Below are 27,368 nucleotides of genomic sequence, written 5' to 3'. Positions count from 1 at the left end.
TTTTCTGTTGTTGTATCTGCGAATGAATAACCTGGTTGCCACAGTTGATGGCCTATAAATGCTGTTAATGTGAGGCTGTAGTGAGCAAGAGCTGGGCCTTAGAGTGTGAATGGAGGCATTTATTTAAAAAAAATCCTGCTGTCCAACTGTGAGCAGTATCTTTAGAGTAGAGACTTTTTAGTTGAATTCTCTTTTGGACATGTCTGATAGGCAACAACTTGATGGTGATGCTGGTGTCCCCCTGTATCCTGGATTGTAGGCATTAGGAAGACTTGCCAGGACTGGCTTTTTGCTGTCAAGGCGTATATGCGATCAGGATGATTCTGGTGAAGTGCTAAACTCTACAGTGTTTTAGAAAAATGCATTCTTAGTGCATTTGAGTTTTCTCTTCACTGTCGTAAGTAAGAAACATTAGGCAGTTAGGAGGGGACCGTTTTCCCTCTCTTGAAACTATAATGTCCCTGTAGTTACTAACATTTTAGAAATGAGCTTCAGATAGAGTAGTGTGGGTGAGTATAGAAAGGTGGAGTTAATCTTTGAGTGAGTATCATCTGTAACCAAGGTAAACTACTTCCGAGTCAGTTCTCCCCTGAAGGAACCTAGATGTGATAATGTGAATCACAATATATCAGAAAATATGAAAGTTAGGCTCCAAATGAGAGTCTGAGAACTGGTATAACTAGGTCTGTTTCATATTACAAATATCCCTGTTGTGAAGATTGTAGGTTTCACCTAATAGGTAAGCATTTAAAATTGAAGCTCTGTTAATTAGCATATTTCCAGGTATCGTGTGATTTTCTCTTTCTAGATTGAGTGAACTAAAACATGTTTTCAGCCAGGATCAAATCTGAAACTTTGTAATGAAATAAATCCTTGCTCACTGCCACAAATAAAGTACTTTATTTTGATCTGGTATGCTTGTCAGCTGATGCCAGTGCAAACCTCTTGTAGTAACATATAAAAGATACTTAATTTTAAGGGTTACTGCTGTAATTTGTTCCACCTGCTGCTTTTTCACGATGGTTGTATCTTGACATGTAAGCTGGCAATTGCTATAGTCTAATCTGACGTTGACTCCTGGTCTGGTAAAGGTGACTGTTTGGCATTAGAGAATGTTGCTGCATTATCTGCCATTAGTTAATAGTAGTGTGACTATATTTAGGGTGCCATAAAAACAGATGCTATCTATGTTAAAATGGAGCCTTTACAGGAAAAAACGAAAAAATGAAAAGCTGCAGCTTCCATCTTGATAGGGTGGATACAAGCATTTATTTACTGACATATTTAAAAAAAATACTATCAGATTTAACTTGAAGCTGGCACACTTCCAGTGATCTGTGTTCTGCCTTTGTCTCTAGAAAATATTTTAAATGACATAAAATAAAACAGACACATAATGGATATATTTAACTGTACCTGAAGCCCAGGTGTAGGAAAGTGCCACTGTTGGCATGGTTACCTGCCCACTTTTTGCTTAATGTTGATGCCACTTTGATTGAAATTGTGCTGGGATCCCACTAACCCGGCTGCAGCACCAGTGTTCTTTCCCAAAATCTGTACCTTTTGTTTCTGCAATTGGCAAACCCATGGCACACAGTTAAGTCCCTTGTAAAAGGTACCCATGGTCCCAAGGGCCCTGCGACCAGGGAAGGACCCCAAGGGCTGCAGCATGTATTATGCCACCCTGAGGGTCCCCTCACAAAGCATTTGTACACTGTCTTTGCAGCTTGTGTGTGCTGGTAGGGAGAAAAAGGCAAAGTCGACATTACATCCCTCTCAGGGTGCCATGCCCACAAACCGCTGCCTGTGGCATAGGTTGTTACCCCTCTAGCAGGTCTTACAGCCCTAAGGCAGGGTGCACTATACCACAGGTAGGGGCATAGCTGCATGAGCAATATGCCCCAACAATGTATAAGTGCATTCTTAGACACTTTAAGTGCAGTGTAGCCATATTGAGTATATGGTCAGGGAGTTTGTCATTACGATCTCCACAGCTCCATAATGGCTTCACTGAATACTGGGAAGTTTGGTATCAAACTTCTCAGCACAATAAACCCACATTGATGCCAGTGTGGGATTTATTGAAAAGTGCACCCAGAGAGCTTCTTAGAGATGCCCTCTGTATGTTAACCAAACTAATAGTGCAGGACTGACCGGTCTGTGCCAGCCTGCCACTTTCAGACAAGTTTCTGCCCACATGGGGTGAGAGCCTTTGTTCACTCTGTGGTGAGAAACAAAGCCTGTCCTGGGTGGAGGTGCTTCACACCTCCCCCCTGCAGGAACTTTAAAACCTGGTGGTGAGCCCCAAAGGTTCAAGCCTTGGGTTCCAGTGCCCCAGGGCACTCCAGCTAGTGGAGTTGATCCCCCCCCCCCCTCCAGACAAAGCCCCACTTTTGGCAGGGAAAACGGAGGAGTGACCACCCCAGCTAGGGCCACCCTTATGGTGTCCAGAGCGGAGGTGACATCCTCCATCTTGGTTTGTAGGACAGGAACCAGTAGGGTTGGGTTTGTGCCCCCTTTCCCAAAGGGGGTGGACACAAAAAGGGTGTAGCCACCCTCTGGGACAGTAGCCATTGGCTACAGCCCTCTGACCCCTAAAACGCCCCTAAATCCAGGATTTAAGGCCCTTCCTGAACCCAGCTCACCAGAGTCCAGGTGACCTGACAAGAAAGGAGGAGGACTGCTAAGCTGAACCCCCAGCAGAGAAGAAGGAAGACACAACTGATTTTGTCCCGGCCCTACCAGTCTGTCTCCTGCTTCAAAGAACCTGCACAAGAACAGCCACACATCCAGCGGGACCAGCGACCTCTTCCAAGCTCCAGACGACTGCCCTGCACCCATAAGGACCAAGAACACCCGTGGACAGTGGCCTTGTCCAAGCAGAAACAACAACTAAGGACTCCAGCAGCACTCCGAATGCGTGAATCCTGACCACTCTGCACCCGACACCCATAGCCCGTGTACAGGTGGCCCAACCAACTAGAGAGGATCCCCAGGCGATTGCAAGCAAGTACCAACCCCGGGTTGGTCTCTTCACCTCTCCACGAGGACGCCTGCAGAGGGAATCCCGAGGACTCCCTGACTGCAAAAGCTCTGGGCGAAGATATCCAACGCCTGCACCCGCAGCCCCCGGGCCGTGGAGAACCCGACCTCCGGTGCAGCTACGTTCAGCAGGCAGGCCTCCTCCCTGTCCAGCCTGTGGTTTGCCCGAGTCGACCACCTGGACCTCGCCTGCAGCATCTGAGTGACCCCTGGGGCCCCCTCATAGAGAATCATTGGAGACCCGATACCTTGTTTGCACCCTGCACCCGGCCGCCCAGTGCCGCTGAAGGTGTACATTTGGTGTCTGTGTGGCCTCTCCAGTGCTCCTCTAAACCCACCAGGCCAGATTCCAAGTGGCCCTAGTCTCCATTGGAGCCCATGTTAATTTTGCCTCAACTTTGACCTCTGCACCCGGCTGGCCCTGTGTTGCTGGTGGTGTGCGTTTGGGTTTAACTTGAACCCCAACCTGTGGACTACCTAACAACTGGAGACTGGAACTGTAAGATTTGTACTTACCTGCAAATCTATCTAACATTTCTTCCCCCCAGGAACTGTTTCTGAAAATTGCACTGTCAACTTTTAAAACAGATAATTGCCAATATTTCAAAAACTGCATAACTTATTGATTTCAAACAAAGTGATATTGTTATATGTGTGAAATACAAACCTATTGAAGTACTTACCTGCAACTTGAATCTTGTGGTTCTAGAAATAAATTAAGGAAAAATATTTTTGCTATATAAACACTATTGGTCTGGAGTTAAGTCATTGAGTGTGTGCTTCTTCTATTGTCTGGGTGTGTACAACAAATGTTTTGCACTACCCTCTGATAAACCTAACTGCTCGACCACACTACCACAAAAGAGAGCATTAGTATTATCTACTTTAGCCTCTGTTAAGCCTCTGGAGAACCCCTGGACTCTGTGCACACTATATCTCATTTTGATTTAGTATATATAGAGCCAGCTTCCTACATTGGACAATCAGCGTTGGGGTGTACGACTTTGCATTTGCTTGACTTCTCAACCAATATCTGATTACACAACTAAGTTCCTTAGTTTCAGATTTAAAAGTTACCATAGTTAGGAGTAAGTAGCTAGAAGTAGGTTTTAGTTCCAAAAAGTAATCCCCAACTTTAGTAACAAAATGAGTAGCTCAGAGGACACTGTAGTGGAACTCAACCTCACCCCTTACTTCCATCTTAAGATGACGGAGTTAAGGTCCCTCTGTGGTTTAAGAAAAACTAAAACTGGTTCCAACCCTGCCAAGATTCAGCTCCAGTAGCTCTTGGCAGAGTGTGCAAAGGAACACCTTACTGAGGAGGAAAACCTCCCCTCAGACGAGGAAGAAGTTTGGGATCAGGAGGATGAGCTTCCCCCTCCTAACCTAACTAGGGAAGACAGGGCCCGAAGCACCCTGTCTCCAAGGATAGCGCTCACAGCATCTGAGTCTCCCACAGAGAAGTCCAGCTCCTCTGGGAACATTGAGGCCAGCCTCCGTGAAGAGGACCTCCTTTTAGCAAGGATGGCCAAAAGGTTAGCCTTGGATATACAGCTCTTGGCTATAGAAAGGGAAAGAGCAGAAATGGGCTTAGCACCCATTAATGGTGCCAGCAATACAACAGCTAGAGACAGAGAACACTTTAAGAGCTCTAAAATCCCCAAACGGATTGTCTCCAAATATGAGGAAGGTGATGACTTCACCAAGTGGTTCACAGCCTTTGAGAGGACTTGTGGAGCCAGAACGTTGAAAAGGTCTCATTGGGAAGCTCTCCTTTGGGAACTGTTCACTGGCAAGTGTAGGGATGGACTTCTCACACTCACTGGTGCAGATGCTGAATCCTATGACCACATAAAGACTACCCTGATTGAGAGCTTTGGATTCACCACTGAGGGGTATAGAATTAGGTTTGTGGGGGGGCTCACAATCGAGCCAGTCCTGGGTTGATTTTGTAGACTACTTAGTGAAAACACTGCATTGTTCGATAACTAGTAGTGGAGTGCATGATTATGATGGGCTCTTTATACTTTGTTTATGAAAGAGCCAGCTTCCTACACTAGGGTATTGTATATAGGTACAGTGGTGGTCAGCTGTGATTTAGGCCCAACACTAAATTCTTCTTTAGTTTGTTAGGCTAAATTCACTAGTTAAAAAAATTAAGTGTAATTTCCCGCATTTATGTAATCCTGATCTTGAAAAACATGCACATTTTTTCCCAAACAGCCAAATCAGGAAGACATGGGGGTAATTACATGGGAGATCCTTAAAAAATGCCTCAACTAAGCTTTTTTTCATTCAAATATTTTTATAATATTTGAACATATGTAACGGAGTTAAAGCATGAGGAATGATAACCTGTATATTTAACAATATCATCATTGAAATTGATCATCAATTGCAAGAAGATGAAAGATAAACCTAATTACCAGTAGTCCATGTTCTAGATATGCAAGTGGATGAGATAGATTGGAGACTGGCCCCCCTTGCATGCAAATAGAGGAGAGAAGGGAAAGGTTAGCAGAGAATGAGACATGAGTAATAGAGAGAGTCTTATTCATGTCAGATGTTGTATTCTAATTTAGGTGTCCGTAAACTAATGGGATGGCCTCTTAAAGTTGTATAAGACATTTTTTCTCACTTCGCATAGTATTGCGGTGTGAGAGTTGGAGAATCCAGGTAATTGTACGGTTGGAGATATTTGTCTAGACTCTCCCAAAGATGTCCATCAATGGGAGAAAAAGTTCCATAGGACACTAATATCAAACTTGAAAATGTGGATCATCCTTGTCCGCCATGTATTCTTTCAGAGTTTTTCAGTGAGAAATAACTTTTTTTAAACACCAGATAGATTAAAAGCTCAGGGAGGTGGAGACCAATACTGTTAGGAGGTGACTGACCTAAGTTAGCATAATGACCTAAGTAAAGAAATGCATGGTGAGTTTAGGTGTTTTGTGAATTGGGGTGATTTCTCTGAAGATTTCTCAGTAAAACCTCTACTCCAAAGGCTTTAACATATTTGCAGTCGTCAAAGCACGTGAATTGTATCCTCTGTTTTGGTCTTGTGCCCACAAAGGTGGGAAAAAAGTAATCTTGTTTAGTGCATTTTGTACCTTCATGATGTTAACCAGTGGTATTATGGATGTTATTTTTGTTTTACTGTTGGTGCAGATAGTGGTAAATTGGCATATTCCCAGAGGAGCTTAAAGAGCGTATGAAATGTAAAGAAATCAACATGTTTTGGCTAAGCTAAATGAAATGCATCACAAATGTGTTCTGCTTTTCTGCTGCCTGTAGATTTGCCTCCTGGGTGTAGTAGGTAAACCTGTAATAACCGGTTAGTGAAACAATAATCTCCCTTGTGCATTGTATGTTTCTACTACGGTCAATAGTAGTTGACCCAATGTTAAAACTTCCATATTTTAAGAAATGAAGACGCCTAGTGTAAAAATTGGAATGTGTGCTTAATTAGTAAGTTTAGTAATATCAAGCAGTCTCTTGGAGGTGAGTAGGTACATGGAGGGACCCCGCCCTCCAGACTCCCTCAGTGCAGGTGCTGTGCTGAGTTGGCACCCTGGAGGGGGGCCGCGGGCCTTTGTTACACCACTGGTGGGAAGTGTGGTAGATGTCTTCTTAATAGATGGTAGAATGTAAGGGATTTCATTCCTGAGGCAGATGTCATGCATGGCATCATATTAGATTCTTGGGGTGAGGAATGTTCCAGTGGAGTTGATGGTGAGCTGATGGAGAGGGATGGTTGTCTTCGATGGTGTATGGATAAGATACTCCTAATAAAGAACCTACTCATCATATTGGAGCCTTCCTTCTTTTTTACAGCAATGTGTGCTTTTTGAGGCCAAAACCCCTTTTTTTGCTTTTTGCCAATGTTTGTTACAATGGTGAGGGCCTAGCAGCTCCCACAACAATAAACGGTTTCAAAACAAGACACACATTTACGAAACCAAAAGACTCACAAAAAATGTTTGATCGGTTGGCTTTGCCAGTGCTTGTTTATTTTCATGCTTCCCATAATCTTGTTGAAAATGGTTACACTGATTTTCCATTAGGAATATTTTTTAGAAATACTAGCATGCATCAGCACATTTTACTAAATAACGCTTCAAAGAAATAGCACCTAAAATTTCTCAATAGCAAAACTTTTTTTTCCTACTTACATTTTGTTCAGAACATTTTTTTTTTAAAGCAAAGAAGCATCACTCTTGCTTACAAGCTTCTGCAAACATTTGTATCTAATCAGAGAGCATTCTGGAAGTATTATACTTAGCCTCATATTGTTAAACTTTTCAAACATGTATGTACACTTATTATTATTATTTTTTTTTACTGGAACCGCTGTCAGTAGTGCAGTGTGACCATAAAACGTTAATTTACAGCGCTCCCCCTAGTAATGAAGGCTTTTCATTAATGAACCATAAATACAAGTTCAAACAGCATTAACATATGGACACACACATTACCTCAACTGCAGTTCCCTTCACTGTAAACTGGCAGCCAGAGTGTTTGTGCTGCAGGGGGTTGGGCCTACATGTCCTCAGGACAAAATAAACATGATAACTTGTTGCCCTTGACCCCAAACAATATGTCCCAGCGTGGGGCGATGGGAATTCCACATCCCTGCTGATACCACCACCCTTTGTTCTATTCAATAACAGCTTTCACTTCTGCCGATAAACGGTGTACAAATAATAATGAACTGTAAATATTTTCGAAATTCACAAGCTGTGCAATATTCTGTCAACTAGTGATTATGTCCAGAGTTATCTTTTCTGTAGTGTTTTTTTTTCCTCTTTGTTGGCATTGTTGAGCCCTATTCTCTCTCAATGTCAGACCCTTCCTCCCCTTGTGATTTCAGACTTATGCCTTGGAAACCTCTGTCATTGTTTGCCATTCTCTGGTTCTTTTTTCTGGCATTAGATCTGGAAGAAAAATGGAGGAGCTCCAGGAGGATTGTAGAGGTTTATCGATGGAGTGTTGAGGGAAAGTCTGGACAAGCCAGCAAAAATTACCAGCACATTGAGGGATATTGATGACTTGGGCTAATCCCCATTGACTGTTTTTCACTGAAAACACGCCACTAGAGAGACAACCGCACAGTTGGAAAATGTGCAGCCAGGTTCTTGGGACCGTCAGGGGTGGGAGTGGGAAATACTCATTCTAGGTTTTGTCCAATGTTCCATCACAAGTTTGCAGAATAGGTATTACTGCAAGGCCTGAAATCTCTGCTTACCAAAGTGCAGAGGGTTGTGAATCCTGTGCTGAGTTCCAGCCAAAAACCTGAAGGTCTAGGAGAAACAAATTGGGTGCACTATGTGATGATGCAGTTTAAGCAGAATCGGCCTGTTCAGCGACAAGGAGGAAGCCACTGAGGAAACAGAGTTGGTGCCGGTAAAGGGTCTGACGCCGAAGAGCGAGTCCTCAATCTCCAGGGCTGGAAGCAGTAAGGAAGGCGTTGAAAGTTAACACACACATGAAGTGGGATCGAGCCAGCAACACTGGATTTGAAGTCCCGTAGGGCCCTCTTGGCATAGAATCACTCAATGAAAGAAGGACATTAAAAAGGCCTCACGGAACCAGGTTTAAGGACCTTTTGAGACCTCTTTGATGTCGAAAGGCAATTGGGATAGAGTAATGGACAGGAAGCTCCCAACTCCGAAGAAGATTCTGATGGTTGGCTCCAAACAACTTATGTTTGAGGTCTAGTAAAATAATTGTTGATTCGAAGCCAAAATGGTGGCCCTCTTGCAAAAGAACAAATGGGTGCCCTAAGTGATTTTCAGTTCTAAAAAAAAACCGCAGATATGGAAGCAGTTGACAGGCACATGAGCTCTAGCCTCCGACTATACCTGAACCACACAAGGAAAGAGTGCTTCTGTGAGTGCAAAGTTAGTGTTTAAGACAACTCCTTCAGAGACCAGGGTGTTGACGAGGCGGACTGGCAAGAACTCAATACCTGCTCTCCAGAGTAGGAAGTAGATTCATATTCCTCAATGCCCTCGCCACCAGATGACCTGGTGGTCTACAACTTGCTGATAAAACTGCTGGCAGATGTCTGAGGGGGGTGGACTTCGATGAGGAACTAGCACAGTTTAGCAAAGTCTAGCTTCCTTCTAAAAACCTCATGCCATCCCAGTAAAGGAGTATGTACCTGTCCATGCTTCCTTAGGTGGAAGAAGGAAGCCTTTAAGGGCCTATCTCCTTGAAGGTGATGACACCTTGAGTCAGGGAGTAGAGGGGGTCATTGGACCCCTCCCCTCAGATCCACCTTTTCATTAGGGGCAATGCAGTGGCCGATTCAATCAATGTGGCTCCTGCCAGGAAAAGGGGTAACAACGCAACATCAACACAACCGCCACTGGACTAGAAGAGCAGGTGGGTGGAAATAATGGGAAGAAAAATGGAGAGAGCAGTGACTGCTAAATAAAGAATTCCGAACTCTATTGCACTCCTCAACTGCTATGGTCATTAACAATGGGAGGAAATTGAAGAATTGATGCAACACTTACCCGAGCAGTACTGGAAAAAAGGCAAAGACAATCATCCTGGAGGGCAAGAGCATAACAAAAAACCCGCTTAAAATCAGCCCTGAACGCAGCAGATGCTGTGCATGGGTACAATACTAAGGAGGCATTCATGGCTTCAAGTCCCAGGGTGTTTCAACCAAGACGTGCAGGCCTTAGACATAAAAAATATGCCCTTCACAGTGGACCACCTGTTTGGCACTGCAGTTGATAAAATGCTGCAACAGATTTTTTTTTTCAACAGTAGGAAAAAATGTCAGTGGGGAGCCCTGCAGTTTTGGGAGTATTTGAGTCCCCACACCAACCAGAAGACTACAGGGCAGGGGCTTCTTCCATCCAAGCTCCCCCAGGTGCCCTTTACTCAACGAGGCAGTATGCAGGTTGCTGCACCGCAATGGCAGTAGTCCTGTACAACACAACCACCCATTTGCTGCAGTCCTTGCGCCTGCTCTTTATCTGCCTCAAAGTGACTCCCTCACAGTGTGTCTCCAGCACACCACCGATAAGGGGCAGAATAAGAGTATTCCTCCACGAATGAGAGGCAATGTCCTCAGACAGCCAGATACTGAAAACTATAGAACACGGATATTGCAGCAATTTGCTCAAGAAACTACCAGCAGTGCCACCAAAAGATTCACACCACAAAGGATCATCTTCCCTGCAGCAAGAATTAAATTGACGTCTGATAAAGCAAACTATAGAAAAGCTCCACTGGTGAGAGAGAAACCAGAGGATGTACTCACTGTATTTTCTAGTAACAAAACCGGATCCATCCTTCTGACCTATATTAGACCTCAGGCTTATAAATACCTCAGGGTTCAGCGGTTTGAAATGACCACGCTGCACAAGGTCATAGCTTTGCTAATGAAAGGGAACTATGTAGCTCCCATAGACCTCAATGATGCATACATGCACATACCAGTGAACCCCAGAATCAGGAAATTGCTCAGATTCATCATTGACAAGGTACATGATTAGTTAAGGTTTTAATCTTTGGAGTAAATCTGCACCCAGGGTCTTAACAAAGAGCCTGGTTTTAGTAGAAGCTACACACTTCAGCTGATGCAGTTTATTCATGTATACCCATATCTGGACATCTGGATGGTAAAGGCGAGCTTACAAGCCCAAAGCCAAAAGAAGATTCATATGGTGATGGTAACACTTGGGTTTGAACGCTTGGGTTCACCTAAATCAAGAAACATTCTCCCAAGTACTAGAGTAAGAAAAAGTGTTCCTAGGTGCCGCACTAACTTCCAGTTCTCAAGAAAGCGCAAGTATTGTGAGAGCCAAATCGCCTCTACCAGGAATGACGGTAATGAAATTGATAAGCATGAGGGTATCCTGTATACCATTCATTTCACATGAAAGATTTTACATGCTCCCTATCCAAGAATGGTTGAAGAACAAATAGCTACAGGCCACCTGGAGCTGAGTGAGACTAGTAGTTGTTACACACAGTACAGTAGGAGATACAGTAATAGAACATGAACAATATTACCATAGGCAGGTTCTTCAACTTACCAGCTCCGTAAAATGATCATTACCGCAGATGCATTATCCTACATAGGATGTGGAGCACGCAGGAGAATACTGAACATCCGGTTCTGTAGAGCCCAATAGATTCTGTAAAGTACATAAGTGTTTTGGAACTCAAGTCAGTCTTCCTGGCATTCAAAGCCTTTCACTCCCAGGTAGAGGGAAAAACCGTACAGATACAGATGGACACAACAAGTACAGTATTCTACCTCAGTACACGTGATGGGACAAGGTTGTATTCACTGTCCAAACTAGCATGGGACATCTGGAAATGACCACACGGACGCACACAACCTTGACAGCTGTACATCTGCCAGGTATACAAAATGTAGAGGTGGACAGACTAAGCTGGCAAACAAGTGCCTTGTACGAATTGGAACTGAAACTGGAAATAATGCAAAGGGTATTTCACAAAGCGGGCACACCAGTCAGACCATTTTGCATCCCCCAGAAAATGCAAAATGACAAGATTTCACATCCAAGTACCCATACTACTTTTCTGTGGGGAATGCCTTATCGATAGACTGATCAGGGAAATTTGCGTACATCCCCCCCCCCCTCATACCCCTCCCCCCCTCACCCCTCCCCTTACACACCACTGGTGATAAACCATTGCAAGCAATTGTCCATTAGGCTAATAGCGCAACAATCGGCAGGACTGACACAGTTCTCAGATCTAGTGAGATTTCATAGGGGCAATATCAAAGCTACCACTTCCACCAGACCTGATGACCATACAGGAAAAACAGATTTGCCACCTGGGACAAGCCAGCCTCAACCTGGCAGCTTGGCTCCGGCAGACGTGGAATTCAGAAGCCATAGAGCAGCAGAAGACCAAGCACTCAAAACGTTTGTATTGCAAAGTGCAACATATATATATATATATTCATTAGTGAAACAGGGAAGAGATTGTGGACAGTAGAACACAATACGTAGACGTCAGCTACCTGACTTTCCTGCTAAATTAAAAGCCTGACTACAAATTACTCAAGGTTCACCTGTCAGTGGTGTAAACTAGGGAATTCCTAGATTGATTCTGCCTTTCTGCACCAGCCATCAAAAGATTCCTAGAGAGAGCAAAGAGGACAGTACCACCAAGGTCTGCATCCATTTTGGTGTGGCACCTAAACATGGTGCTCACACAGCCAATGTTACCCGTTGAACCATTGGATAAAGCAGTCTAAATAATTAACACTCAAAACTATCTTCTTGCATCCATACTAATTAAGCTATTCAGCTGCTATGTTTCTTCCAGCAGCCAAATATGCATGCACAAGCAACGTTGCACACATTAGATGTACAGAGAACCGTCATGCACTACCTCAAGGATACATGACTGATCAGAAAAGTGAGGCAGTTCTTTTTTTCCTTTTCATCAGCAAACTGCAACGGAGGCTCAGCTGTGTCTAAGGAGACTATTATCTTTGGAATGAATAGTACAGATAATCCAGGCTTGCTACAAAAAAGCAGAAGATTAAAAGAGAAACAGTGCTCACTCTGTTTTAGCAGATGTCTGCATTTGTGACGTATGCGCGGCAGCTACATGGGCATCCATACATACCTTCAACAAAACTGTTGTATGGACATTCTGATAAACAGAAAGCACCATTGGCACAAATATATTAGAACATCTGTTTGTTAGCTCAAACTCAGTTTAGCCAGACCTCCCAAGGAAAAAGAGTACTGCTACAAACTCAGTGCACAACATATGACTCCAGAAAAGATCCACACAGCAAACAAATTGTTATTTACCTATTGGAGCAATTTTCCAGGTTGAAGAATTTTCTGGATTCACATGTGATGCCGTCACACCTGCTGAAATGCGGTGCTTTAAGCTTAAAGAACAGAAGAACGTAATTCATGGAAAACAGCAAACCAAAGGACTTAATAAGTCGGCAAGGAAAAAAAAGAATCTGAAGATGGCGACTATGCACAGAGACTTCCGGGGCGTAAGTCTGACATCACAAACCGAGGGACATACCACCAAATGGTGCTCAACGACACCCATGCAGAGGGGAAAATAACACTAAAGAAAAAGATGATTCTGGACCCAACCACTGGATGGAGAAATAATGGGCAAAATGTGAATCCAGAAAATTGTTCATGCTGCTCCATTTCATCCCATCGGGTATTAAATCTGTAAAGTCTGCTACTGCCATGTTATAAAGCTTTGTCATTTCAGGTCTCTGACTGGATTTGACTATATGAGACTTGAATATTATTAGCCAAATGCTGTAATGAATGAGCTTGAATGTATCTTTATTTTAGGTATCTTAATCCCAAAAGTAATGTTTAACATTCTCAATGTTTTAACCTTTTACACAGCAGATGTGATACAGTCTTCGTTGTGTCTTTAACAAAAGTGTATTGTCTTTTTACAGCAAGCCTTAGATGAGAATCTGGACCTGCTGGATGGAATTACAGGCTTTGAAGATTCAGTTAGGAAATGTAAGTGTGAAAGGGAAGGTGGACGATGTTGGACATTCCCGCCTATTTATCTGGCTTCTAAAATCCTAATTTCTTTAAAACTTTCCTACCATGTTTGTGCAAATCACTCTCCGCCTTTTACATCTCTGTTCTTTTACTCCTACTTCTCATTATTCCATCTTTTCCTGTTTATATGTAACTAACTTATGAATGTCTTCTCATGCACTTTCTCTTAGCTCATCTAAAACAGATCTTTTATTTTATTTTGCTTACGTTCATTCCTCCATTTTCCTTCCTTAGCCTTTTCCAGCACTTCACATATTTCTCTATTTTTCTTTGCCCAACATATCCCTATTTCCTGCTGTTATTGCTGTAATGTTTCAAACTTTCATGACCATGCAGACCTCCAAAACTCTCTTCCTTATCCCCATCCTGTCTTTCTTGATTATTGTTGTTCTTTATTCATTTACTCGTCTTATATAAACACTTGCTCTTAAAAAAAGAAAAAAAAACACCTACGTAAGATGTCTTTTCCTTACACTTTGCCCTACCCCTCTGATTGGCTATCTCCTCAACTAGTTATTGTGTAGTCTTTAAATGTGTCCGTGATCCTTAGCATTCTTCCCTTGTACAGCTCTATTGTACTTCTTGCTTTCTGTCTTCCAGTTCCATTTGTTCCCTCTCTGTTTCATGGCCCTTCCTATTTAAAACCATTCTTTCCTTGCTTCTTCATCCTGACACTCCTACTACCTGTACATTCTGCTTCCTCTCAGCAACATTTTTGGTCCTCCCTGAAATCTCATCTCTTCTAGAAGATGTTTCCAGACAGTTTTTGATCTAGTCTCTGCAAAGTTAAATTATTATTTTTCCTGTTCCTATTGTCAGGGCCACTGGAATTATGCGACCCTGGTTGCTACATTTTCTGCATAAGTATGGATTTGCCACATTTGCAACAATTCAACATCTGCTGCATATTCTGCAGATTTTAACAATAAAATTGTTTCTGTCTCAAACGGATCAAAAGTTACTACAAACACAGCAACATGTGCTCCGTGGAAGGCCCTCCACAAAAGTTAACTTGTCCTCTTTCAATTGGTTATTATTGTATTTAGGTGTTACATTTGTACTAATAAGTGGAAATTGATGCCCAGGAAGTGTTAGCGTGTGTACAAATGGCAACATAATTGACTAATGCTATCACAAAGCATGCTCATTAAGCTGCATAATTCGGTACTTCCCCCGCTGCATAATTTGGTCCTCTCCTGCCGCATAAATCCAGTGATCCTGTCTATTATACTTTATGCACCACGCAAACTTGCGTCTTCGCTTTATCACAGCACTTTGTGCATTTAGAATGTGTATGTTCTATATGGTAAACCATATGTACCAGCTAGAAAAGTTTTTAAAATATGAGGGAACGATTGTTCTACCACATGTTGCGGCCAGGTAGTAAATTAAGGTGCAGTGTTTGCTGGCAGTAATGCTGCATTAATTAAATGTAATGATTAATATTATTTATTCATTGAACAGTTGCAGTTTAATCCAATCTCACCTGTTCTCAATTCCTTGTTTCCCAGTTATTTGCCACGTTGTGGGAATCACATACCAGCACATTGACAGATGGCTGCTGGTTGAAATGCTTGGTGATCTAACAGGTAAGGCAATAATCCTTACTATTCTTGTGAGACTGCTGTAATGGTCCCTACAACTAGCTAGTGGTGGAACGATTTCAGAATGCTTATTTTGGATATATAAATGGCAGAGCTGATCATTGTGGTTGTATTTGAGCCTGTTACGTGGTTGCATTCAGGATCTTTGCAGCAGAGATGGATAATTGACAGAACTAACTTACCAACTGTCTGTGCCTCTCGTTCATTTGGTGAAAGCAGTGTGGTGGAAAAGCATATTCGTTTTTTTCGGTTGTGATTCCAGGATACTCGGAAGATGCGTTCCCACATCAGATTTCCAATTTGAGCCCACTGATCCTGTACCTCAGTGAGGCAACATCTAGAAGGCTGGTGCATGCCTTCTTTGACAGCATGCCTAGTGCAATATTAATCTTTCATTAAAAATTGAGCACCGTGAGACACAAAAGGAAACCAGCAAGAATGCATGAAAATTGAAATTAAAAAAGAATTCCAAGCTGCAAAGAATACAGCTTTTCGTCAGCCAAGGGCCATCACCATGTTCTCGTGCTACCAATAGGATGTCCATTGCACACCACTTGAGCGTAGTCTTTGAGACTTTCCTAGTGATAATTTCACTCCAGCTTCTGGCACTGCATTAACAGGCAAATTCTTTTTAGGTTGAAGCCTACCAAATAGAGCAGCTGTCTGGTTTGCTAAAGCCATCTTGGGACATTTGGAAAGCTTCCCGGGGAATGCTCCCCCTGTTGTTTACCATTCGCTTTGTGGTTTGTTACTCACATTTGCTTGTTTTCTATTTGCTGGCTGTATTTGTTTTAGGCTGTCCCGTTAGAGTTTGTCCCTTCCCTTGCCCAAACCCTCTTTACTGTATTTATCCACTACAGCTCAATTTGCGTAAACAGGTCTTTTAATCATGTACTTATCTTGTCACATTTGCTGTGTATTCAGAGACAGATGTCAAATGTCGAGGTCTGTCTTCCAGAGAGCTTGGTGTTTACTTTTCTTTCTCGGACCTAAAAGTTAGGTGACATATATTAATCATGCTGGCTATGGAGCAGTGCTTGAGGAAGGCTGTACGATGTTATGATTTTTTTTTTTAGCACACAACGAAATTTAAATGTCTGTAAATTAACTGTGCAGATATTTCAGAATTAGAAAAGCCCAAATTTAGCAAATATTTTGGTCATTCTGAAGTGTGGTGGCAACAAATATTTTAAAACGACCAAAAAAATCAATACACTAGGTGGTGGCATTTCCAGACATCATTTGTGTGCTGTATACTGGTACAAATGTAATGGTTGTTTCAGCTGAAGATGTGCTGTCTGTAATGGAAGTGTGCTACCACACTACGCATATTCCACTCTGCCCCACTCTGCACCACGCCTCTCCACTGCACGCCAATCCACACTGTCACTGCACTCCATACTCTGAACCACTTCACTTGCATCACTTCACTCTACATCCTCTATGCCACTTTACTCTACGCCTCTCTACTCTGTGCCAGTGCACTCTATCCCACACTACTCTACTATGCGCTACTGCAGTCTTCGCCACTGCACTCTATGCCACTCCATTCTGTGCCAGTCCACTCTGCGACACTGCAGCCTATGCCTCTGCACTGTATGCCAGTGCACTCTACTCTGTACCACTCCATGTTAATGCATACTACACCACTCTGCTCAAAACCAATGCACTCTATGGTACTCCACTATAAGCCTATTACTCTGCCCCACTGCACTCTGCACTATACGCCACTGCACTTTACACCATTGAACTCTAAACCATTCTATTCTACTCTGCACCACTGTACACTATGCCACTGCTGTCTACTCCACTCTACCCTGCACCACTGTACGCCAATGCACTCTAGACCACTGCACTCTGACAGTCTACTATACAACACTGCACTCTGACACTCTATGCCACTGCACTCTACTCTGTGCCACTTTACGCCTCTGCACTCTATGCTACAGCACTCTACCTTGTACCACTCCACTGTCTGCCACTGAACTCTGCATCGGCTTATTTGCACCACTGCACTCTGCCACTGCAATCTACTCTGCACCACTCTACACTAATGCAATGTTCGCCACTACACTCTGCTCTACACTATTGCACTCTACTATAAAACAATCTGATCTGTGCCACTGCGCTCTGTTTCACTCTATACCATTCCACTCCAATCAACTCCACACCACTTTTTTCTCTACCGCTGCACTCCATGCCAATACACTCTACACGCTTTACTCAAAATCAGTTAACTCTACATCAGTCAACTGTGCACCATTGCCGTGTATAGCAGTACTCTACTCTGCAACACTTTACGCCACTGCACCCTATGCCACTCTACACTATTGCACTTTGTCACTTTACTCTGCCCCAATTTACTTTACTCTACTTCACTCCACTCTACACAAATCCACTTTAACTCTACTCTACACCACTGCACTCTACCACACTACACTGTAACACTCCACTCTCATCCCCTCTGCATCATTCCACTCTCTGCCACTGCACCACTCTGTGCGAATGCACTCTATGAAAAACCATCTATGCCACTACACTGCATGCCACTTTAACTTACTGTGCACCACTGCACTCTACACCACTTCACTCTACCTCTGCTCTGCACCACTCTACTTTATGCCATTGCACTCTTTCCCCATTCTGCTATGCACTCCTGCACTCTTCACCCCTGCACTCTATAGCACTCCAATCTAGGCAGCTCCACTCTACTACTCTGCATCACTCCACTCTACAGCACTTTACTAGTCAACACTGCACTCTGTGCCACTGTACTCTACATCAGTGTACTCTACACATCCATTCAATGTCATTGCACTCTACCTTGCAGCACTCCTCTCTACACCACTTCATCTTCTCTCAAACAATCTACTGCACGGGACTGCACTCTATGCCACTGGATTTACTCTGCACCAGTCTTCTCTATGCCATTGCACTCTGCGCCAATCTACTCGACTGTACTTTACGGCATTTCACTCCACTCTGACGCTCCTCCACTCTGTGATGCTCTACTTCACGCTATGCCACTCCACTCTACAACACTATGCCACTCTACAAAACTACTCCACTGTATGCAACCTCCTTTGTCACACCTTCTCAACTTTACTCCACTCGATTTTATGACACACTACTCCTTTCCACTGCTCCACTCCACTCTGCCACTTGATGCCACTCCACTATGGTCTACGCCACTCGATTTTACTACACACTACTCCACTCTGCCATTCCACTCTCCTGCACTACTCCACATTATGACAATCTACTCTGATCTATGCCACTATACTTTACAACACTCTACTCGAGGCAGTGCCCTCTATGCCACTCTGTTCTGCTCTACACCACCCCATTACACTCCATCACACCGCTGTACAACACTCTTCTCCTGCACTCTACGACACTCTGCTCCCTCCACAACACTCCACTCAACTTTACTCTGTGCTGCTCCAACACACTCCGCTCTACGGCACTCCATGTCATTCTCTTTTACACCACAGACAGCAGCCACACTAGCATACAACATTGCTAAAACATATTGGAAGACCCATTAGATCTTGCATAGCCGAGACATGTTGACTTTGGCAAAGCTTGTTTCTATTTGTCCATTGCAAGAATTGGTAGCTTCTGTTAAAATGCACAGGCTAGTGCTTCAGGCTTAAAATTTCACATTCGCCTAGTGCGGTCTAGGGTGCAAGACTGGCAGCTCTATATCAGACACTGGACCCTTTCTGACTCCCACTGACTGCGCCGAAAGGCAGTTTCACAACTCTGCATCATACAAACTAAAGGGCAAAGAAGAGAAAGGCCTTTCGGAATCTTTGAACCCCTCCTCCGCCCCTAATAGATTATCGTTGGTTGGGGGCATGTGGATAAACCAGTTGGGAAAAAATATCAAAATTTGGTTTAGACCTTGTTTAAACATAATTCTGTTATTGACTGTAAATCTGGCAGAAATAGTATGTTAGCACCATTTGTGGCAGATCTTTCACATGCACAAGTACGAAGAAGTCTAGATACAAACCAAGAATGTATGTTTTTTTATTGATGAGCAGGGAATTAATTTTAGCTGTTGAAATATGGTTATTAAATCCTCATGTCACTGAAGCGTCTGCTTGACCGCTCCCGTGGCTGGATCAGACATTTGCTGGAACTGTTGATCATTTCCCAGCATGCATTGCAAAGAGAAGAGGACTGTATGCATCACACAACACAGAATTCGGCCCACTGGTTTTAGTAGTACCTGTTCATTCCAAATTTCTCCCCCACAAAACAGAATTCTTGAGATTCAAGATTAAGATTGGAGGGGTACCAAATGGGCTTTGCTTCTACGGTCGCAGATAAGCTCAATAAACCAACCTAAGCTCTAGAGGCATTAGGAGGAAGACATGTGGAGCAGCCTTCCCAGTTGGTGGACCTTTTTTAGCCTTTGGGCACACGTTCTCACACAACTACCATGGTTTGCCTCAGTAGGAAACTGCCCAAGCTTTTCTGCCTCCATAACAAGATAGTCTTGACATTGTTATGTGTTTTAATACGCAACTTACTGCCCCCACCACTACCTCCAAATAATATGCTTCCTCCTTTCGGGCTGCCCAGTCAAACAGAAGCTCTTGCCATTTTAATGGCCCTGTGGCCTACCCTTTATACACTAGCCAATAAGAAGAAACCTGCATTTGCAATGCAATGGGTCTTGTGTTTGCTTGAGTTAGAGCCATTAGCGTTGTAAATTCCTAACTGGACTTTTCTTGCCACATAAATTGAAAATTAAAAGTAAAACAGTTAACATAAGGGAGCCGAGCCACAGTGCCACGGCTGCCATGAGTATGAGCCCGAAGGAGACACAGAAGGAAAAAGAAGTTTGTTCGCAGTCAAACGTATCGGCACATGTGCAATTATCCATGTAACATGGTCGATGGCCAAGGTGGTAACAAAACTGCCCAAAGGAGGGACAAACGTAAAGCATTTAACAATGATGACAAATCATTTTTGAAAGGCAAAGCCCATGAAGGAGTGATAGTGATGGGTGTGCGGTGGGCATGGTTAACAGACCACAGAGATTGCAACACGTCAGAGCGCTTGCACACTCGACCTAAAAAGCAGGAAAGCAGGAGGAATGTTTGATGGAAATTCTATGTATTCAGCCCATATCCACACCCAAGGTAACATGCCTATCAGTGTCACAGAGTACTTCGAAGTGGCTGAAAATCTACATCAAAAGAGAACCCGTGAATAAACTGCAGGTGAGGTCCTTTAAAGTGGTAAATGTCCTTCAGTCTGTTTCTTGAACGAATTCAAGTTTTGATTGAAGCAGTTTGAACTTTGGCCTGATTCTCACCATCTTTCCTTGCCTTTGAACTGAAAGGATCCACTACCTCTAATGATCAGTGGGTGTACTATGTGGTCGATGGTCAAAGGGTTTGAAAGCTGAGAGTCCTGAAATGGCCATGTGATAAAATCTCCCCTTATTTTTAATTGTTTACAATTTGGTAGTGGTGAGGAAGGATTACATCAGCCCCATAGGCAGTGACATTCAACCCACCCTCTCTTTCCTTTCCTGATCTTTGGTTTGTTGATGGCACTCACTAAAACCTCAGGTTCGGTGGCATGTGTAGCTGCAGATACACATGCTGTGCATAGTCCACCGTCTGGTGTTGGGTCGGAGTGTTACAAGTTGTTTTTCTTCGAAGAAGTCTTTTCGAGTCACGAGACCGAGGGACTCCTCCTACTTTGGTTCCATTGCGCATAGGCGTCGACTCCATGTTAGATTGTTTTTTTTCCCGCCATTGGGTTCGGACGTGTTCCTTTTCGCTCCGTGTTTCGGGTCGGAAAGTTAGTCAGAATCAACGGAAAATTTGTCGGTATTGTTTCGTTCGGTATCGGGTTAGATTAGAATCGACACCGAATCTTGAAGAGCTCCGGTAGCCCTTCGGGGTAATTTCGATCCCCCGTCGGGGCCTGGTCGGCCCGACCGCGTGTAACATCGAGACTGATGGAACGGACCCCGTTCCGATTCTGTCCTAAATGCCACAGTAAATATCCCTGTACAGACCAACATTTGGTCTGTAACTTGTGCCTGTCACCCGAGCACAAAGAAGAAACGTGTGAGGCCTGTCTAGCGTTTCGGTCGAGAAAAACGCTCCGAGACCGAAGAGCCAGAAGGTTGCAGATGGCGTCCACGCCGACAGGACAACAACGGTTTGAGGAAGAGGGAGAAGAAGAAACATTCTCCATCCACAAATCGGATTCCGAAGAATTTGACGTCGAAGAAACCGTGAGTAAGACGTCGAAACAAGCATCACACAGAAAAACAGACAAAGCCCAGGGGACGCCACTGCCGACAGGCCATGGCTCAACCCATAAAGTAGGTGACCGTCCATCGGCACCGAAAAAGGGCGAGCTGGTGCCGAGATCGTCCGACTCAGGTCGAGACGCAGCAATCTCGGGACCGAGAAACTGCCGCAGAAAAGGGTCGACACCGAGACAGCGGCACCGAAGCTGCTCGGCACAGAGATAGCGGCACCGAAGATGGTTGACGCCAAGAAGGTACGACACTGAAAAAGAGGAAAATCTCTTCGGAGCCGAAAACAACAAAAGACACGGTTTCGGTGCCAAAACGCCCAGCAACCGAACCGAAAGGCAGTTCCTACTCAGAGGAACAATCACTGTCCTCCCAACTTCAAAAACACAGATTTGAGGAGGAATTACAAACAACAGCTGTAGATCACACGCAAAAGCGGATCTTTATACAAAGTGGTACAGGGAAGATCAGCACCCTTCCCCCAATCAGAAGAAAAAGGAAACTAGATTTCCAACAACAAGAAAAAACACCACAAGCAAAAGTGGTGAGGAAGGTAACTCCACCACCCTCTCCACCACCGGCAGCTCATATATCACCGGCACAGACTCCGTCACAATCACCAGCTCATACCACCATGAGCCAAGATGACCAGGACGCATGGGATCTCTATGACGCCCCAGTATCGGACAATAGCCCTGAGTCGTACCCCACTAAGCCCTCACCACCTGAGGACAATACAGCGTATGCTCAGGTGGTAGCTAGGGCAGCAGAGTTTCATAACGTATCGCTACATTCAGAGCCTATCGAGGATGACTTCCTTTTTAACACCCTGTCCTCCACCCATAGCAATTATCAAAGCCTTCCTATGCTCCCAGGAATGCTAAGGCACGCTAAACAAATCTTTAAGGAGCCAGTTAAAAGCAGAGCAATAACCCCAAGGGTGGAGAAGAAATACAAGGCACCACCCACAGACCCTGCTTTTATTACATCACAACTCACACCAGATTCAGTTGTCGTAGGAGCAGCTCGTAAAAGAGCCAACTCGCACACATCAGGCGACGCACCACCTCCAGACAAGGAGAGCCGAAAGTTTGATGCAGCCGGGAAAAGGGTTGCAGTACAAGCTGCAAATCAGTGGCGCATCGCCAACTCGCAGGCACTCCTAGCGCGATATGACAGAGCCCATTGGGACGAGATGCAGCATCTCATCGAGCACCTCCCCAAAGAATTCCAAAAACGGGCAAAACAAGTGGTTGGAGAGGGACAAAACATATCCAACAACCAAATCCGTTCTTCTATGGATGCAGCAGATACAGCTGCAAGAACTATAAATACTGCTGTAACGATAAGGAGGCACGCATGGCTGCGCACATCCGGCTTCAAACCTGAGATACAACAGGCAGTGCTCAATATGCCGTTCAATGAACAACAATTGTTTGGACCAGAAGTGGACACTGCAATTGAAAAATTAAAGAAAGACACTGACACAGCTAAAGCCATGGGCACACTCTATTCCCCGCAGGGCAGAGGCACATTTGGCACATTTCGCAAAACTACTTTCAGAGGAGGGTTTTGAGGTCAAGCCACACAAGCCAGCACCTCACAAACAACACCGTCTACCTACCAGGGACAGTATCAAAGGGGAGGCTTTCGGGGCCAATACAGAGGGGGCCAATTCCCAAGAAACCGGGGAAAATATCAAGGGCCCAAAACCCCTCAAAACAAGCAGTGACTCACAAGTCACTCAACCCCTTCACACAACACCAGTGGGGGGAAGACTAAGCCAGTTCTACAAATCTTGGGAGGAGATAACAACAGACACTTGGGTCTTAGCAATTATCCAACATGGTTATTGCATAGAATTTCTCCAACTCCCTCCAAACGTCCCACCGAAAACACACAAGATGTCCAAACAGCATATAGACCTTCTAGGACTAGAAGTTCAAGCATTACTGCAAAAAAACGCAATAGAATTAGTACCAAAAACACAAAAGGACACAGGAGTTTACTCACTGTACTTTCTAATACCGAAAAAGGACAAAAGCCTGAGACCAATATTGGATCTCAGAACACTAAACACCTACATCAACTCAGACCACTTTCACATGGTCACGTTACAAGACGTAATACCACTACTGAAACAGCAAGACTACATGACAACGTTAGATCTAAAAGACGCGTATTTCCATATACCGATACATCCCTCGCACAGGAAATACCTAAGGTTCGTATTCGAAGAAATACATTACCAATTCAAAGTGTTGCCATTCGGAATAACGACAGCACCAAGAGTCTTTACAAAATGTCTAGCAGTAGTAGCTGCACATATCAGGAGGCAGCAAATACACGTGTTCCCGTACCTAGACGATTGGTTAATCAAAACCAACTCGCTAACAAAGTGTTTACACCACACAGATTATGTTATACAAACCATTTACAAACTGGGTTTTCACCATCAACTATGCAAAGTCACACCTTTTGCCGTGTCAAACACAGCAATACTTAGGAGCGACAATCAACACAACAAAAGGGATAGCCACTCCAAGTCCACAAAGGGTTAAAAATGTTCACAAGGTGATACAAGCTATGTATCCAACACAAAAGATGCATGCAAAGATGGTCTTAAAACTCCTAGGCATGATGTCCTCATGCATAGCCATTGTCCCAAACGCAAGATTGCACATGCAGCACTTGCAACAGTGCCTAGCATCACAATGGTCACATGCACAGGGTCACCTTCTAGATCTGGTGTTGATAGACCGCCAAACATACATCTCGCTTCTATGGTGGAACAGTACAAATTTAAACAAAGGGCGGCCTTTCCAAGACCCAGTGCCACAATACGTGATAACAACAGATGCTTCCATGACAGGGTGGGGAGCACACCTCAATCAACACAGCATCCAAGGACAATGGGACGTACATCAAAGAAAGTTTCATATAAATCACCTAGAATTGTTAGCAGTATTTCTAGCGTTGAAAGCATTCCAACCAATGATAACCCACAAATACATTCTTGTCAAAACAGACAACATGACGACAATGTATTATTTAAACAAACAGGGGGGAACACACTTGACACAGTTGTGTCTCCTCACACAAAAAATATGGCATTGGGCAATTCACAACCACATTCGCCTAATAGCACAGTTTATTCCAGGGATCCAGAACCAGCTAGCAGACAATCTCTCTCGGGATCACCAACAGGTCCACGAATGGGAAATTCACCCCCAAATCCTGAACACTTACTTCCAAGTTTGGGGAACACCTCAAATAGATCTATTTGCAACAAAAGAAAACGCAAAATGCCAAAACTTCGCATCCAGGTACCCACACCGGCAATCTCAAGCAATGCTCTATGGATGAATTGGTCAGGGATATTTGCGTACGCTTTTCCCCCTCTCCCTCTCCTTCCATATCTAGTAAACAGATTGAGTCAAAACAAACTCAAACTCATACTAATAGCACCAACATGGGCAAGACAACCTTGGTATACCACACTACTAGACCTGTCAGTAGTACCTCATGTCAAACTACCCAACAGGCCAGATCTGTTAACACAACACAAACAACAGATTAGGCATCCAAACCCAGCATCGCTGAATCTAGCAATTTGGCTCCTGAAATCCTAGAATTTGGACACTTGAACCTCACACAAGAATGTATGGAGGTCATAAAACAAGCTAGAAGGCCATCCACTAGACACTGCTATGCGAGTAAATGGAAAAGATTTGTTTGTTACTGCCATAATAATCAAGTCCAACCATTGCATGCATCTCCAAAAGATGTAGTAGGATATTTACTACATCTACAAAAATCAAATCTAGCTTTCAATTCCATAAAAATACATCTCGCAGCAATATCTGCTTACCTGCAGATTACTAATTCAACTTCCCTATTTAGAATACCTGTCATTAAAGTGTTTATGGAGGGCCTAAAAAGAATAATACCACCAAGGACACCACCTGTTCCTTCATGGAACCTCAACATTGTCTTGACAAGGCTCATGGGTCCACCTTTCGAACCCATGCATTCTTGTGAAATGCAATACTTAACGTGGAAAGTTGCATTTCTCATTGCCATTACATCTCTAAGAAGAGTAAGTGAAATTCAGGCATTTACTATACAAGAACCATTTATTCAAATACACAAAAATAAGGTAGTTCTAAGAACCAACCCAAAATTCTTACCAAAGGTCATCTCACCGTTCCACTTAAATCAAACAGTAGAATTGCCAGTGTTCTTTCCACAGCCAGACTCAATAGCTGAAAGAGCACTACATACATTAGACATCAAAAGAGCACTAATGTACTACATCTAGAGAACAAAACTAATTAGGAAAACAAAACAACTATTTATTGCATTTCAAAAACCTCATACAGGAAATCCAATATCAAAACAAGGTATAGCTAGATGGATAGTTAGGTGCATCCAAACCTGCTATCTTAAAGCAAAGAGACAGCTGCCTATTACACCAAAGGCACACTCAACCAGAAAGAAAGGTGCTACCATGGCCTTTCTAGGAAATATTCCAATGAACAAAATATGTAAGGCAGCAACATGGTCTACGCCTCACACATTTACTAAGCACTACTGTGTAGACGTGTTATCTGCACAACAAGCCACAGTAGGTCAAGCTGTACTAAGAACTTTATTTCAAACTACTTCCACTCCTACAGGCTGAACCACCGCTTTTGGGGAGATAACTGCTTACTAGTCTATGCACAGCATGTGTATCTGCAGCTACACATGCCACCGAACGGAAAATGTCACTTACCCAGTGTACATCTGTTCGTGGCATTAGTCGCTGCAGATTCACATGCGCCCACCCGCCTCCCCGGGAGCCTGTAGCCGTTTGGAAGTAATCTTCAACATTTGTACATTTGTAAATATATTACTTTAACCTTCATTTTGTACATACTTATTCATTCCATTGCATGGGCACTATTACTAACATACACAACTCCTACCTCACCCTCTGCGGGGAAAACAATCTAACATGGAGTCGACGCCCATGCGCAATGGAACCAAAGTAGGAGGAGTCCCTCGGTCTCGTGACTCGAAAAGACTTCTTCGAAGAAAAACAACTTGTAACACTCCGACCCAACACCAGACGGTGGACTATGCACAGCATGTGAATCTGCAGCGACTAATGCCACGAACAGATGTACACTGGGTAAGTGACATTTTCCTTATACTTATAACTAAGACATCCAGTCACCAGTTTCTAATGATTTATACAGATAAATATTGATCAAAAACACACACTCTTTCTCTCTCGCTCTCTCTCTCTCTCTCTCTCTCTCTCTATATATATATATATATATATATATGTTCGATGGCATGTGTAGCTGCAGATACACATGCTGTGCACATCCCGCCACCTAGTGTTGGGCTCGGAGTGTTACAAGTTGTTTTTCTTCGAAGAAGTCTTTTCGAGTCACTAGATCGAGGGACTCCTCCCATTTCGGCTCCATTGCACATGGACGTCGACTCCATCTTAGATTGTTTTTTTTCTGCCATCGGGTTCAGACGTGTTCCTTTTCGCTCCGGGTTTCGGGTCGGAAAGTTAGTTAGAATCTTGGAAAAATCGTCGGTATTGTTTGCGTTCGGTATCGGGTTAGTTATAACAGATCAACACCGACTTTTGAAGAGCTCCGGTGGCCCTTTGGGGTTTTTTCGATCCCCCGTCAGGGCCTGGTCGGCCTGGCCACGTGTCTCTTCAAGGCTTATGGAACGGACCCCATTCCGCTTCTGCCCAAAATGTCACAACAAGTATCCGTATACAGATCAGCACCTGGTCTGTAACTTGTGTTTGTCTCCAGAGCACAAGGAAGATACTTGTGAAGCCTGTCGAGCGTT

At 43.8% G+C, this 27,368-nt stretch overlaps 1 protein-coding gene across 1 annotated transcript in view; it reads left to right on the top strand.

Moving 5' to 3' along the window:
• EIF3K (eukaryotic translation initiation factor 3 subunit K) overlaps positions 1 to 27,368 on the top strand; it is a 56,117-nt gene that overhangs the window by 21,136 nt on the left and 7,613 nt on the right. Inside the window, exons 5-6 of the mRNA XM_069206975.1 lie at positions 13,496 to 13,562; positions 15,119 to 15,196. Coding sequence (XP_069063076.1) covers positions 13,496 to 13,562; positions 15,119 to 15,196 — 145 coding nt within the window. The remainder of the gene's footprint in view (positions 1 to 13,495; positions 13,563 to 15,118; positions 15,197 to 27,368) is intronic.

Source organism: Pleurodeles waltl, chromosome 9, assembly GCF_031143425.1.
Source record: "Pleurodeles waltl isolate 20211129_DDA chromosome 9, aPleWal1.hap1.20221129, whole genome shotgun sequence".
NCBI lineage: Eukaryota > Metazoa > Chordata > Amphibia > Caudata > Salamandridae > Pleurodeles > Pleurodeles waltl.
Note: the sequence above shows the minus strand (reverse complement) of the source record. Positions and strands in the feature narration are given on the sequence as shown.